The sequence below is a fragment of the Lutzomyia longipalpis genome, chromosome 3, assembly GCF_024334085.1.
Source record: "Lutzomyia longipalpis isolate SR_M1_2022 chromosome 3, ASM2433408v1".
NCBI classification, from domain to species: Eukaryota; Metazoa; Arthropoda; class Insecta; order Diptera; family Psychodidae; genus Lutzomyia; species Lutzomyia longipalpis.
In genome coordinates this window covers 30719877-30733873 of record NC_074709.1, presented here as the reverse complement: position 1 = coordinate 30733873, position 13997 = coordinate 30719877, and the positions used below count along the sequence as shown (strand labels likewise).

The 13997-nt window shown below is 38.5% G+C and overlaps 1 protein-coding gene across 1 annotated transcript; it reads left to right on the top strand.

Annotated features, from left to right (window-relative positions):
• Positions 1-2138: 2138 nt before the first annotated feature.
• On the top strand, positions 2139-12409 carry LOC129793873 (lysine-specific demethylase lid). Its single transcript, XM_055834332.1, has 7 exons — positions 2139-2446; positions 3178-3674; positions 4794-5340; positions 5488-7006; positions 7638-9591; positions 9800-10064; positions 10702-12409. Exons 2-7 carry the CDS (start codon positions 3393-3395, stop codon positions 11133-11135), a joined length of 5001 nt encoding a protein of 1666 aa, XP_055690307.1. The 5' UTR covers positions 2139-2446; positions 3178-3392; the 3' UTR covers positions 11136-12409.
• The last annotated feature ends 1588 nt before the right edge of the window (positions 12410-13997 follow it).

Sequence of the window (13997 nt, the reverse complement as noted above, 5' to 3'; positions counted from 1 at the left end):
TCGTAATAAAAGAAAAGAAAATTGAAATAATAAAAAAAATCTCATTTCTTGGCATTACATCCCATTACACACGACGCCGATGAAATAAATCAAATAAATGAGAGATAAGTAGAAGAAATTAAATTGTACTTTCATGATTTTTTATTTATCAAAAAAAATTATTACGTAATGAAAGGTAAACGTGAAAAAGAAACTTCCACACCTGGGAAGTTATCCAAAATAATGTCCATTGAACATTTCCTTCAACAACAGGACACGACACAAGAATGTCTTGCAGTGTGTCACGAGACACAAAAATACATACGCTGTGATAATATTAGGAAAAACAATGTTTAATTTTATTAAGAAGCTTTTTCTTTTATTTTATTTAAAAAAAATAGAATAAAAATCATTCTACGAGCACATACTGGTAAACTAACTGCACTCTCCCAAGAAAACATTGTTTTGAATTTTGAGGTTAGTTTTTCATCAACGGAATAACGCTTTATGCGGGAAGACAACAGTTAAGATTTTCTTCTTGCAGATTAATGATTCAAAAAGTTCAAAAAGGATTATTTTATGGAAATTCTTAATTACCTATGATAAAAAGGTTAAAAAAAAAATATTTTGAAAGCTTTACCAAAAACCTTAAGGCTTAGCCAGGCTTAGGAGACAGTAAACAACAAATTGTCCTATTGGCTCAGAACAGAAGGCCGTGACTTTTGGTTGACGTCTTCGCGAAGCAACTTTTTGGAAGCGACTTTTTTGCGAAGACATAACCTCAAAGCAACTTTTTTTTTATGCAAAAAAGTGAGAAATACGGGGAAAAATGCATTGCAGTGCCCCCGGAGGGCTTCCCGTATGCTCTTGATGCATTTTTCAGGTGAAAATTCGCACAATTCTTTTTTTTGTCACAAAAATCTTTCGAGGCAACTTTTTTGGCACTTGGAGGCAACTTTTTGGAAGCGACTTTTTTGAGGAAACTTTTTGGAAGCGACTTTTTTGAGGAAACATTTTTGAGGAAACTTTTTGGAAGCGACTTTTTTGAGGAAACATTTTTGAGGAAACTTTTTGGAAGCGACTTTTTTGAGGAAACATATCCTCAAAGCAACTTTTTTTTGTGCAAAAAAAATTGAAAAATGTGGGAAAAACTGCATTGCAGTGCCCCCGGAGGGCTTCCCGTATGCCCCTAAAGTCAATTTCCACCCGAAAATTCGCACAGGAACTTGAAGTTCGTACACTTTTTAATACACTTTTTTTCTTTCCGGAACGGTATGATGTGTGCCCGGAAAGTACCATAAGGGCCTGGAATTTCAGCAGGATGACTGCCAATTGCACCAGAAAGTTTCTAAGGGATCTTAGGAACTTCCTTTTCATCACCCGGCTTTTCCTTGTGTTATCTTTGGGCCAAAATCTGAGTGTATAAAAATGTTTTACGAAATTGCAAATATGACTTCCTTCAAGTTCCTGTGCGAATTTTCGGGTGGAAATTGACTTTAGGGGCATACGGGAAGCCCTCCGGGGGCACTGCAATGCAGTTTTTCCCACATTTTTCAATTTTTTTTGCACAAAAAAAGTTGCTTTGAGGATATGTTTCCTCAAAAAAGTCGCTTCCAAAAAGTTTCCTCAAAAATGTTTCCTCAAAAAAGTCGCTTCCAAAAAGTTTCCTCAAAAAAGTCGCTTCCAAAAAGTTTCCTCAAAAATGTTTCCTCAAAAAAGTCGCTTCCAAAAAGTTTCCTCAAAAATGTTTCCTCAAAAAAGTCGCTTCCAAAAAGTTGCCTCCAAGTGCCAAAAAAGTTGCCTCGAAAGATTTTTGTGACAAAAAAAAAAGAATTGTGCGAATTTTCATCTGAAAGTGCATCAAGAGCATACGGGAAGCCCTCCGGGGGCACTGCAATGCATTTTTCCACGTATTTCTCACTTTTTTGCACAAAAAAAAGTTGCTTTGAGGTTATGTCTTCGCAAAAAAGTCGCTTCCAAAAAGTTGCTTCGCGAAGACGTCAACCAAAAGTCACGGCCTTCTGTTCTGAGCCATTAACTCTCCCCTTATGTAACGTGTTAAATTGATTTTCTTTCTAAGCTTCTCACAGACCATACGGACATGTCCACACTAATCTTCTTTTCTCCCACAGAACTGCCTCTATGTCCTCTATGTGGGTGATTAGTTGGTGGGATGAAACGGAGTGTCATGCGAAATGTCAAGATGGAGTCCAATTGTCACTTCTTCCTGATTGTTGTGCGATAATTATAGTGATTTTCTCTGTGTTTTTCGCCACTGTGCCACCATTTGAGGCTTCCAGGGTGCTCCGTGTGCTGTCCGGCAGTGCTACAGTGTGGAAAAAGTGCCCCCGTGGCGTGAAATTGTGCGGAAATTTGGGTAAAAGTCTGCGGTGTAGCAAGAAGTGTGTGTTTGGGCCTTTTGTTTAGCCCGGAAAACCCTCAACGGTCCATCCGAGGGGGGCTCAAGGTAAGTCCTTTCACATCCTCTGTATTCCCCATTTGGGGTTTCGCTGCTGGTCAGGATTGTGAGCAATGCGGGTAGAGATGGAGATTTACTGGGTGATTGTGTTTCCGGACAACTTTTGATTTTGGTGTCTCAGTGGGCGGGGGTTGAGAGGGGGGCGCTCACTCACAACGATAGTCTTCCGTATGAATCCTCAATGTATCCTGCCATCTGGAGAAATTGTCCGCATGACCTCAGGGGGAGGCAGCAAAGGGCCCCCAGAAAAGGGAAAAAAAATAATTTGTGAAGAGAGAAACAAGAAAAAAGGGAATTAAAATGAAAATGCGTTTTGAGGTGTTTTATAGCTTGCTTAGATGATGAAAAGTTGCGATAAATGCAGAGTTTTTCCATCAATATGGCCGCATTGTCGTGGAAAGTGGCTGTGGGAAATATAATTTACATTAATGCCGTACAAATGGGTGCCCAAAGGGGGTGGGAAGGCCCCCTAAAAAGGCAGGGAAAAAGGGAGGAATTTTGGGGGCATTAAAAATCGCAGTTGGGGGTGGACCACGGCCGAAAGTCACGTAGGACATCGGTTAGGTAAATGCAAAGCCCCTTGGCAATGCCTTGTGATTCTTACAATGACCACATGGGCTTAATTTGCGTAGTTAGAAGCCGATTCTTTTTCCAAGGAAAATATTAAAGAGAGAACTTACGCAGAGGTAATTAATGGAATTTTTTTTTGGCCTTTCTAGGGGGTTTTGTGCCCTCAAATTGATGTATTAGCAGTCAGAGGACGTTAAATGCGGGGCAGGAATGGAGTTTTTGGGAAGGATTTTGGTAAATATGTTACTATTCTATGTGATTTAGCGGATAAGTGTGCAGTAAAAAGTGAAATTACATAGAAAAAATTTAAAAAAAAATAAAAGTAGAAAAGAGAAAATAAATAAATAAAGAGAAATAGAGAGAGATGTCGGGGAGTAGTGCAACATCCCCAAAGGCAGATGAGCCCAAAGTGGCTCCAGCCTCTCCAGTGGCGGCTAAACTCACATCCCCCATTAAGGGCTCCCCACCGGGGGATGAGAAGCCCCAGCAGACGACAAACAGCAAGCATGAATTTACCTTTGTGCGTCCACCTGAAGCACCCACCTTTCGGCCTTCCCTCGATGAATTCAAGGATCCCCTCGCGTACATCAATAAAATACGCCCCACAGCTGAACGATTTGGGATCTGCAAGATCATTCCGCCATCGGTAAGTACCTATAAGATCCCTTTTTTTCCCTTGAAGTTGATTCTGTATAAAATCTTTTATTTTTTTTTTATACATAAAAGAAAAAAAGCAAGATTTGACAGTTCTAAAAAAACTTTAGTACATTTAGCCGTTTCATTGTATTAACATTTTTGGTTAATTTATACTGATTAAATGATTTTCAACAGATTCAACTTTATTGACACAACATGGGGCAATAATTGAACAATAATGGTGTGGAAAAATAAAAATTTTAAATGATCTACGTTTGATAAATTGTTAAAAATAGCTAAGAAAAAATTGATCATGCCTAATACGTCAAGAAACTAATTAAGGGGGGTCTCTAGGGCAAATTGTTGGAATTGACACATTTTTAATGTTTTTTCTTAAACTTGGTTTTTCGATGTTGGTTAAATGAGCCTAATAATTGAAGTGTAAAAAAATCACTTTTCGCCATCTTGTGGGCAACGCCATTTTGTTATTTTCCGACTTTTCCACAGAACTGCCCTAAGACACAAAGGTAGATTTTTCTCAGGATCTACTGGATGGATTTTGATGGGATAAAAAGCAAATGAAAGAAGAAGTATTAGCAGACAATGTACCGGAACAGATTTTAGAATTTCGACTCAGAAGCTAAGAAAAATCAATAGGAACATTTATCTACTTTTCTCAACTTCTGAGTCGAGATTCAAAAATCCCTTCTGGTACATTCTTCGTTGAAGCTTCCTCTTTCATTTGCTTTTTACCCCATCAAAATCCATCCAGTAGATTCTGAGAAAAACCTACCTTTGTGTTTTGAGGAAAATCAAAAAGTTGGCGGAAAGTGATTTTCTTACTCTTCAACAATAAGTCTTAAATGTGGCCAACACCGAAAAACCAAGTTTAAGAAAAACCACAGCTCTCAAAAGAGACCTTCTTTAATTTAACTTTAAACAATTATAATTTAGTAAATTTTTCTTATTTCTTTTATAGTTCAAAGTTAGCCCAAAGAATAGAATTCCTAAATCCTCAATCTCCTGTAAAACTTCCTAAAAGAATAAAGAAGTTTTGTTCAATTGTTGCCCAATTATAATAAATTTTAACAGAGTTTATCTAACTCTGGTTTTTTTTGACGGTATACAGTCATGGTCACCCCCATTTACTCTCGATGTTGACCGTATGCGCTTCACACCACGCGTACAGCGTCTCAATGAACTCGAAGCCAAGACACGGATTAAATTGAATTTTTTGGATCAAATTGCAAAATTCTGGGAACTTCAGGGTTCAATGCTGAAGATTCCCCTTGTTGAGCGTCGTGCCCTGGATTTGTACAGCCTATACCGGGAGGTACAAGCTGAGGGGGGTATTGAAGTGGCCTGCCGTGAGAGGAAATGGTCAAAGATTGCATGTAGATTGGGGTATCCACAGGGGAAGAGTGTTGGGACAATACTCAAGAGTCACTACGAGAGGATTCTCTATCCATTCGAATTGTATACAACGGGAAAGAGTGTTGATTTGAAATTGGAGGCAGACAGTGAGGATTGTGACTATAAACCCCATGGGATTGTATCGCGACAACAGGTGACACCACCAATTGAGACAACAGCACGACGTTCCAAGAGATTCATGCAGAATAATACGCCCAGCAATGGGACAACGGCGGTTAAAAGTGAAATTAAAAAGGAAGAAGGTTAGTTTTTTGTTTGTTTGTTTCTTTTGAATTTTTTGAGGTTATGAACACTTCTAATATGGAGTAAGCTGTCAATGAGACGTTGTGCTGTCGTTCCAACATAAGAAGTTCGTAACGAAAAAAAATCTTTTTTTTTTCTCTACCCAGATAAAGTCAAAACATTGGATGAGGATACAAAGGATTTCGTAACGACGACGACGACGACGACAAAGGAGTCATCACCAGGGAAGAGGTATCAAATCCCACAATCACGTATGGGTGGTGCAAGAATGGGTGGTCCACGAGGTGGGAAACGAAGTGGTATTGCAGCAGATCCATTGGCAAAGTATATTTGTTTAAATTGCACACGTGGTGATGCTGAGGAAGCCATGCTCCTGTGCGATGGATGCGATGACTCGTATCACACCTTCTGCCTGATGCCTCCGCTCCACGAGGTGCCCAAGGGTGATTGGCGTTGCCCAAAATGTGTCGTGGAGGAGGTGAATAAGCCCATGGAGGCATTTGGGTTTGAGCAGGCGCAACGGGAGTATAATCTCCATCAATTTGGAGATATGGCTGATGCCTTTAAAAGTGACTACTTCCGTATGCCCGTAAATCGTGTGCCCATTGATACGGTTGAATATGAATTTTGGCGTATTGTTTCGTCAATTGATGAAGATGTTACAGTGGAGTATGGAGCTGATCTCCATACAATGGATCATGGGAGTGGTTTTCCCACACGGAGTGCCCTGTATTTGCATCCGAGTGATCAGGAGTACGCTGAATCAAGTTGGAATCTCAATAATTTGCCCCTGTTGGAGGATTCCATTTTGGGGCATATTACAGCTGATATAAGTGGCATGAAGGTCCCATGGATGTATGTTGGGATGTGTTTTGCGACATTTTGTTGGCACAATGAAGATCATTGGAGTTATTCCATCAATTACTTGCACTGGGGTGAACCAAAGACGTGGTATGGGGTACCTGGGTCCCAAGCTGAACGTTTCGAACAAACAATGAAGCGTGAAGCACCGGAGTTATTTGCCAGTCAACCCGATCTCTTGCATCAACTTGTCACAATAATGAACCCTAATGAGTTGATGAATAATGGGGTGCCTGTGTATCGGACTGATCAGCATTCCGGGGAATTTGTCATCACCTTCCCACGGGCATACCATGCTGGCTTCAATCAGGGCTACAATTTTGCCGAAGCGGTGAATTTTGCACCGGCCGATTGGCTAAAGATGGGTCGTGAATGCATCAATCACTACAGTACACTACGACGTTTCTGTGTCTTTTCGCACGATGAATTGGTGTGTAAGATGGCCCTTGAGCCAGATAAGCTCAACATGGGCATAGCGACGGCGTGCTTCCTCGATATGGCCGAAATGGTGGACACGGAGAAGAAGTTGCGCAAGTCCTTGCTCGAGTGGGGCGTCACGAATGCCCTAAGGGAACCATTTGAACTTCTACCCGATGATGAGAGGCAATGTGAATGCTGCAAAACAACATGCTTCCTCTCTGCCGTACAATGTGGCTGTAGTCAGGCACTTGTCTGCCTCAGGCACTACACGGAATTGTGCAAGAAATGCCCACCAGCGGCTCTAACGCTTAAATATCGCTACACCCTCGATGAATTGCCCCTCATGCTGCGGAGGCTGAAAGCTAAAGTTGAAACTTTTGAGAGGTGAGTTCAGTGTAACTTTGATAAATCCCCACAAGGGGGCGCAGGAAGTCAATAAGAAGATTTTAACGAATATACCTTTAAAACTTTTGAGCAGATTTCAGTGAAATTTTAGAATATTGTATTGATTTCTTCCAATGTCCTTGAATTCCCCCCTTTCCGGCATAATTTTGCCATGAAATGAATCCTTTTACTGGCCTTAATGGCCAATTTGGGCTTCTTTTAATCGCCATAGAATTAAAAAAAAGATCTATCTAATCTTGCGTCGTGATAAATTCCCATCTAAATGTATAGAAAAGTTCCATTACTTCAATATTGTGGAAAGAAAACTCGGAAAAAAATTTTCTTTTTTTGAGGGCAAAATTTGAGGTTAAAATTTGAGGTTAGAAATCTCAATCATAGAACGAGTTAAAACGGCTTCAAAATATGCCTTAAAAACTATCTAAATTGTCTTTTTTTCACATATTTTTTGACTGAGTTTCTTCGAATTCCTTTTTCTACCTTTTCCGGAAGTTTTCTTTATCAATTTCTATTTAGATAACAGCACCCCTTATTATTTTTTATTTTATCGCATCACCCAAGCCTACTTTTCTACTTTTACTAAATTCAAATTCAAAATTTAAATTGTTAACAGATGGGTTCAACGTGTCCGTGGTGCAATGGTGCCGTCAGGGAGTGAGAAGATCACAATTGAGGAACTCCAATCACTCGTATCGGAGGCAAAGGAGAAACACTACCCATCATCAACGATGTTGGATTGTTTGGTGGAGAATTTGAATGAAGCCAATAAGTGTGTGCGTGTGATTCAGCAGTTAATCTACTACCAGGAACGTGCTCAGGCGAAGGCATCGGATACCCCATATAGATTGACGCTGGATGAATTGGATTTGTTTGATCATGAAATTAGCAATCTCTGCTGCACCATTGGGGATACGTCGATTGTCCGGGAGCTCTATCGGACGGGTATGAGGATAACTGAGCGTGCAAATGAAATGCTAACGAGTCCCTTGGGGGCAATTGATCCCATCGTCATGAGGGAGACAATTGATGAGGGAAGTGTAACATGTTTGGATCTTCCGGAAATTGAGCAACTACGCGTACGCTACCGGCAAGTTGATCTGTATGCACGTATTGTGACAACAAAGGCAGCTGATGGGGATCAAGTGGCTGCCCTCAAAGCACTCCTGCAGGAAGGTTTGAACATCAGTCCGGAGCCACAGCTTGAGGAGCAATTGAGTGAGATTCATTTGTTGATAAAGCAAGCCGATGAGTGGACTGAAGATGCAAAAGAAATCCTCGAGGGTGGGACATTGATACAAATGTCTCAAGTACGTCGTCTTGTTGATCGTTGTGATGATTTTATCATTGGCACGGCATATGGGATGCGTTTGCAGGAGAATTTTGAACGTTACACCACATGGATTGATTTGTACAAGAAAATGTTGGCAAAGAAGGAGTATCCGTATCTCAAGACTGTCGAGGAAGCCGTTGTAATTGCATTGGATATTGAATTTCGTACGCCTGACATTCAGGAGCTGCTGACGCACTTCAAGGCAGCCCTGAAGTGGCGTAAATTCGTCAATAGGGCCTTTGTGCGCAAATCCACGGGTTTCTCCCTCATTGATATCCTCCCGCCGCGTACGTCGGCAATTATGCCGGCAACAGAGATGGGTGCAACGGCAAAGGATGTTGATGAAGAAGATGATTGGGGGGTTAATGATGACATGACACCCGCAGAGGCCATTGAATCCTTCAAGCGTGGCGAAGAGAAGGAACGTTTGGATATGTTGGCATTACGTGAGAAAAATTCCACCAAGGACATCACAAAGGATACCTTTTGCATTTGCCAGGAGGAATTCAATGAAAAAACAATGAACAGGTGCCAATTATGCCTCGATTGGTTCCACTACACATGCGTCCCAGCAGCAAGGTCAAAAGCCCCAGCACGTGGTTACGATTGGGCTGATCCCTCAATGCCATCCACATCAGCGGCTGCCATGAAATCTTTGGGTGGTATTGAGGGTGAAGTTCGTTTCCTCTGTACATCATGTCAACGTTCACGACGTCCACGGTTAACGTGCATCCTGCGTCTCCTGCAAGCACTCAAAGATATTCCAATTCGTATCCCTGAAGGGGAAGCACTGCAGTATCTTGCAAAACGCGCCATTGATTGGCAAGAACGTGCCAATCACATCTTGGATAGTGATGAAGTTATTTCGGTGCTGAAGAAAATTTCTGGGAATTCAGGGAAGCAAGATGAGGAGGATGCAGCAGTAGCTGTGGCAGCAGCAGCAGCAGCAGCATCAACAACCACGGCGTCAGGGAAGAAGGATACAAAAGGGGAGAAAGGTGGTAAAGCAGGGGGAAGAGGAGAAATTGAACATGCCTACTCCGTGGCACCTCCAGGTGGTACAGATGCAGCCCCAAAACCCGAAGCGGAGGTAAAACTCTCACCAGAGGCACTACAGATGTTGGATAATTTGCTCTTTGAAGCGAACCTCATTGAAGTCACGACGGAGCAGAGTGTCCTCATCTGGAGGATACTCAAGCGTGAGAAGAAGGATGGCTACCGTAGCTACTACAGTCCCGTAAGTTATCCTTCATTTGGTGATAAGCTCCCGAAGGCTTTAGTGTTTTTTAAAGAAACGTGAAAACCAGGAAAATCTCACGTGAAGTTTTCCTTTGCTTTTTCCCTGTAAAAAGCCTTTGGGAATTTATCACGGGAGTTTTTCACTCTTTGAGAATACAGCCCCTGGAAGTTTTTTTTTGGTATTCATCTCTCATTTTCTTGTTCAGGAGTACGAGGAGAGCGAATGGGGCAGCCCGGGGCCGTGGACACGCGACAAGGATGGTTCACTGAGGCATGGACGACTAAAGCAACGCCCTCGACCGTCTGATGAGCACTCAAGTCCAGGAGCAACAAAACGCAAGCGTATGGAGATGAGTAAGAAGAAAGCGGATAAAGTTAAAGGGAAGACACAGAGCAGCAAGAAGGCAGCAGCTTCAGACGATGATGACGAAGAGGGTGAATGCAGTGCACCCAAATGCATCAGGCCAAATGGTGAGAAAATACTTTTTTTTGTTTTAAAGAATAAAATATTTAAGTTTTCTTTTATTTTAGCTGTTTTTGTTTCAAACACAGTTTTTTGTGTACCGTGCAAAATCAAAAGTCGTCAGATAGGGCTCAAACTTGGTATGAGCACGAATTAGGGTCCCCACAGTCCAAAAAACGTATTATTGCAAGAGAACGGTAATAGATAGAGACTTGCGGTAAATGGAACAGTTTAAATATCGAATAGGCGTTTTCGAAAATTTCGAACTCGAATATTTCGAAAATGCCATTATCGATTTACTTCATATTTTAATATGTTATAGTTGAGGTTAAGACCTTTCCAATGATAGCTCAAACTCGAAAATCTATGGATCCGTTCCCGAGATATGGCGTTTTGAAGATTTCTTGGGGGATGACTTTTCAACTTTTTCGGACTTTGCGCGTATTTAAATTAATTTGCGTTATAATACATTTTATTCTGTCGATTTTGCAAGAAGAATAAATTAATATTCCTATAATTTCTGTACAATTATTCTTATAGGAATTATTTCAAAGAAAAACTTTAAGTTTTTCAACGAATTTCTTCTTAAAAACCTTTTTGTTTTTTAAATATTTTTTCTTTATTTATTTATTTATTTATTTGCAGAAAGAAAATTCGTAGATTGGGTACAGTGTGATGGTGGATGCGAAAAATGGTTCCATATGAAATGCGTGGGTGTACATAAGACACAAGTGACGGATGAAGTTGATTTCTATTGTGGGAAATGCAATGAAACTACCCCCGCAGCTGCTGCTGCAACGGCAACTGCAGCTACAGCAGGAGATGGGGATGAACCCAAAGGGGGGAGTGTGGCTGAGGACGTTCTTGTGGCACGTCGTGAAATGTCCTTTGCGGATTATGTGAAGATGGATGATGAGGATGGCCCAGAAGATCTCGAGGAGACAACATCACACAGATCACCCTCATCCTACAGCTATGACTATCTCTTTGGGTCAGACACAGAGATGACATTTGAAGAGGAAGTGGCGCATCTCAAGGAACTCACGAAGAATAGTAAAAGTCGTCGGATGAGGAAGTGAAGAGACAAAGCCGGAACTTCCTTTTTTTAAATTAAAACAAAAAAAGAAGAAAGAGAGAGAGAGAGGGAAGAAGGTAAAAGAAAATTCATTTATTAAGCTCCTTATTTTGGTGTGCGTGTGCGTGCGTGTGCGTGCGTGTGAATTGAGACAAATTTTTAGGACAAAATTAAACAAACAAAAAAAAAGAAAAAGATAAATGAATGAAAATTTTAAAGAAAAAAATCCTTAGCTCGTAGTTTTTCTTTTGCAGCAGATGGCGGTAATTTTTTTTTGAATTCTGTATCTTTGTGGTTTATTATTTTTAATGAATTTTTGACTGAAATTTTGTTAATAATTTTTTTTTCTAAATATTTTTAATGATTTTGAAAAAGTCTTGAAGAGAATTCTTTAAAATTAATGAGATAGAAAAATTTCTTTTTTTTAAATTAAAAAACCCTTTTTTATGCTAAATTCTGCTGCAAAACTTATTATAAAATGTACTATATATCAATGAGAGAGAAAGAGAGCGAATGAGTAAACGAGAGAGAGAAATATTTGCAAACAAGTATTAAGTATTTATCACAAAAAAAAAAGAAAATTATTAAATAAAATGAAGAGAAAAATTGAAGAAAAAAAAATTTGCAATTATTGTGGGAAATTTTTCCCAATTTATAGGTATATATTTCCCACATACACAAAAGAAAATACACGCATAGTTACTAAAAAAAAAAAAAATAAAAGTAAATAAATTAGTAAAAAAAAAATAGAAGAAGAATCAACCGTAATTTAGGAATGCGTGAGCACCAAAAAAAATCCAGAAGGTTGGCTGAGAAAGTTTTCATTTTTTATTTAAAAAAAAAAAAAGAAAAATCTTCCGAAAGAAAATTTAATTTTTCCTCCCACACCTTGACAATACATACCTATATTATATATTTTCCTCCTCATTTTCATTTAAGAAGATGTTCATTTTATTTGTCGTTCACTGTGTGTAAACTTTCATTGAATCATTTAATTAATATTATTAAAAAAAAGAATGAAAATACAATTTTAAATAAATTTAGTTAATAGACAGGAAGAAGAAGAAGAAAAATCTTACCTTTAGAATTTTTAATTATTTCATTTCGTTTTGCTATAAGAAAAAAATTTGAGCGTTGTGTGAGCATTCTGGTGAAATTATATAGATTACAATTAATTAATTAATTAAATGAAAATTGTGTTTAATGGATAAAAGAGAAAAGAAAATTAAGTATAAATAATTATTATTAGTGAGAAAAAAAATAAAGAGATTGAAGTGATCTATTTTGGAAATTATTCCATTTTTTAAGGGAATGCAGGGGGTGCAGCAGTACGAGCGCTAAGACGGCAGTCAACGCAATCTTTTACCTGCTTGTAATAGATATTTTAGGAATTTTCATCAATTTTACTGGAAGAAAATCAACGGTCCGGTCTTTTGATCAGAAAATTCTGCTTTTGGCCAAAAGAAAATTTCCATTTTGGTCAGAAAAATGTTTCAATTCGAAGAGGAATGTTTTAATTTTGATCAGGAAAATAGATATTTGATCAGGATAATTAACGATTGAACGGTGAAATTGGTTCATGATCAGGAGAATAATGCTTTTTGGTCATGAAAAATAAACAATAAATCAGGAAAAAAATAAAGCGTTGGTCATGAAAATATGACAAAATGATCATGTAAGTAATTATGTCACTTTGTTCAGGAAAAATATAAAAATGTTTATGTAGAAATATTCGGAAAATTCATTTGATCAAAAGCAGAATTTTCTGATCAAAAGATTTGATCCGAAAATCAAAAACAGGTACGGATAAAATTAAAATAGAAAAATGATTTAAAAAGTCTTTCTAATTTACTAATTTTATTGCTTAAGATTTCAACGACTTCAACTTTGGTTTTACGGTGTTTGCCATATTTAAGGACTTACTATTGAAGAGAAAAAAAATCACTTTTCGCCATCTTAGGTGCAACGCCATCTTGTGATTTTCCTCAAAACACAAAGGTAGGTTTTTCTCAGGATCTACTGGATGGATTTTGATGGGTTAAAAAGCAAATGAAAGAGGAAGCATGAGCGGAGAATGTACCGGAACAGATTTTAGAATTTCGACTCAGAAGCTGTGAAAAGTAGACAAATGTTCTTAATTATTTATCTCAACTTCTGAGCCGAAATTCAAAAATCCGTTCCGGTACATTTTTCATTGATGCTTCATCTTCCATTTGCTTTTTACCCCATCAAAATCCATCCAGTAGATCCTGAGAAAAACCTAACTTTGTGTTTTAGGGCAGTTCTGTGAAAAAGTCGGAAAATCTCAAGATGGCGAGGCCTTAAACTAACAGAGTAATAACGCGCATGTAGCATTGTAGTAAACTACTCTTAAATTGTTTTTTTTTTCTACGCGACGTGTAAAGAATAATCAAAACGACAAAAATAATTTCCCAGAGAAAATAATTTTAATGTTATTTAAACATTTTGGGCAAAGAATTAAAGATTTTTTTTGCAATTTCTATTTCTCATAAACGTGCACATATAGTAATTTTACTTCGCTTTAAAAAGGCGAACGTTACGCAACATTTTTTTACTCAGGTAAAAAATGAGAAATCTTGAGACAACACGTGTTAAGAAAAAAAAGCTTCAAAAAGAGAAATTTCTTAATTTAATTTAATCATGTTTGTGTGCAAAGATTTATTTGTTGAATTTATTCAAATGATTTAAATCAACATATTCCAACACAAAAGCTCTAGCTTGATAGATTTATTAACCCTTTGACGTTTTTTAAATTCAAGTAAATACAAAAGCCTGAATTTTTATGAATTTAATCGTATTTCAAAGTAATAAAAAATGCATTAAATGAAGCCCGAAAAGGTTTTCT

What these genes read in the sequence shown, in the direction of transcription:
- LOC129793873 (XM_055834332.1), top strand. Translation starts at nt 3,393, where the DNA reads ATGTCGGGGAGTAGTGCAACATCCCCAAAGGCAGATGAGCCCAAAGTG. An exon ending in GCAAGATCATTCCGCCATCG is followed by an intron (nt 3,675 to 4,793) that starts GTAAGTACCTAT and finishes GACGGTATACAG; the next exon opens with TCATGGTCACCCCCATTTAC. An exon ending in CAAATGCATCAGGCCAAATG is followed by an intron (nt 10,065 to 10,701) that starts GTGAGAAAATAC and finishes ATTTATTTGCAG; the next exon opens with AAAGAAAATTCGTAGATTGG.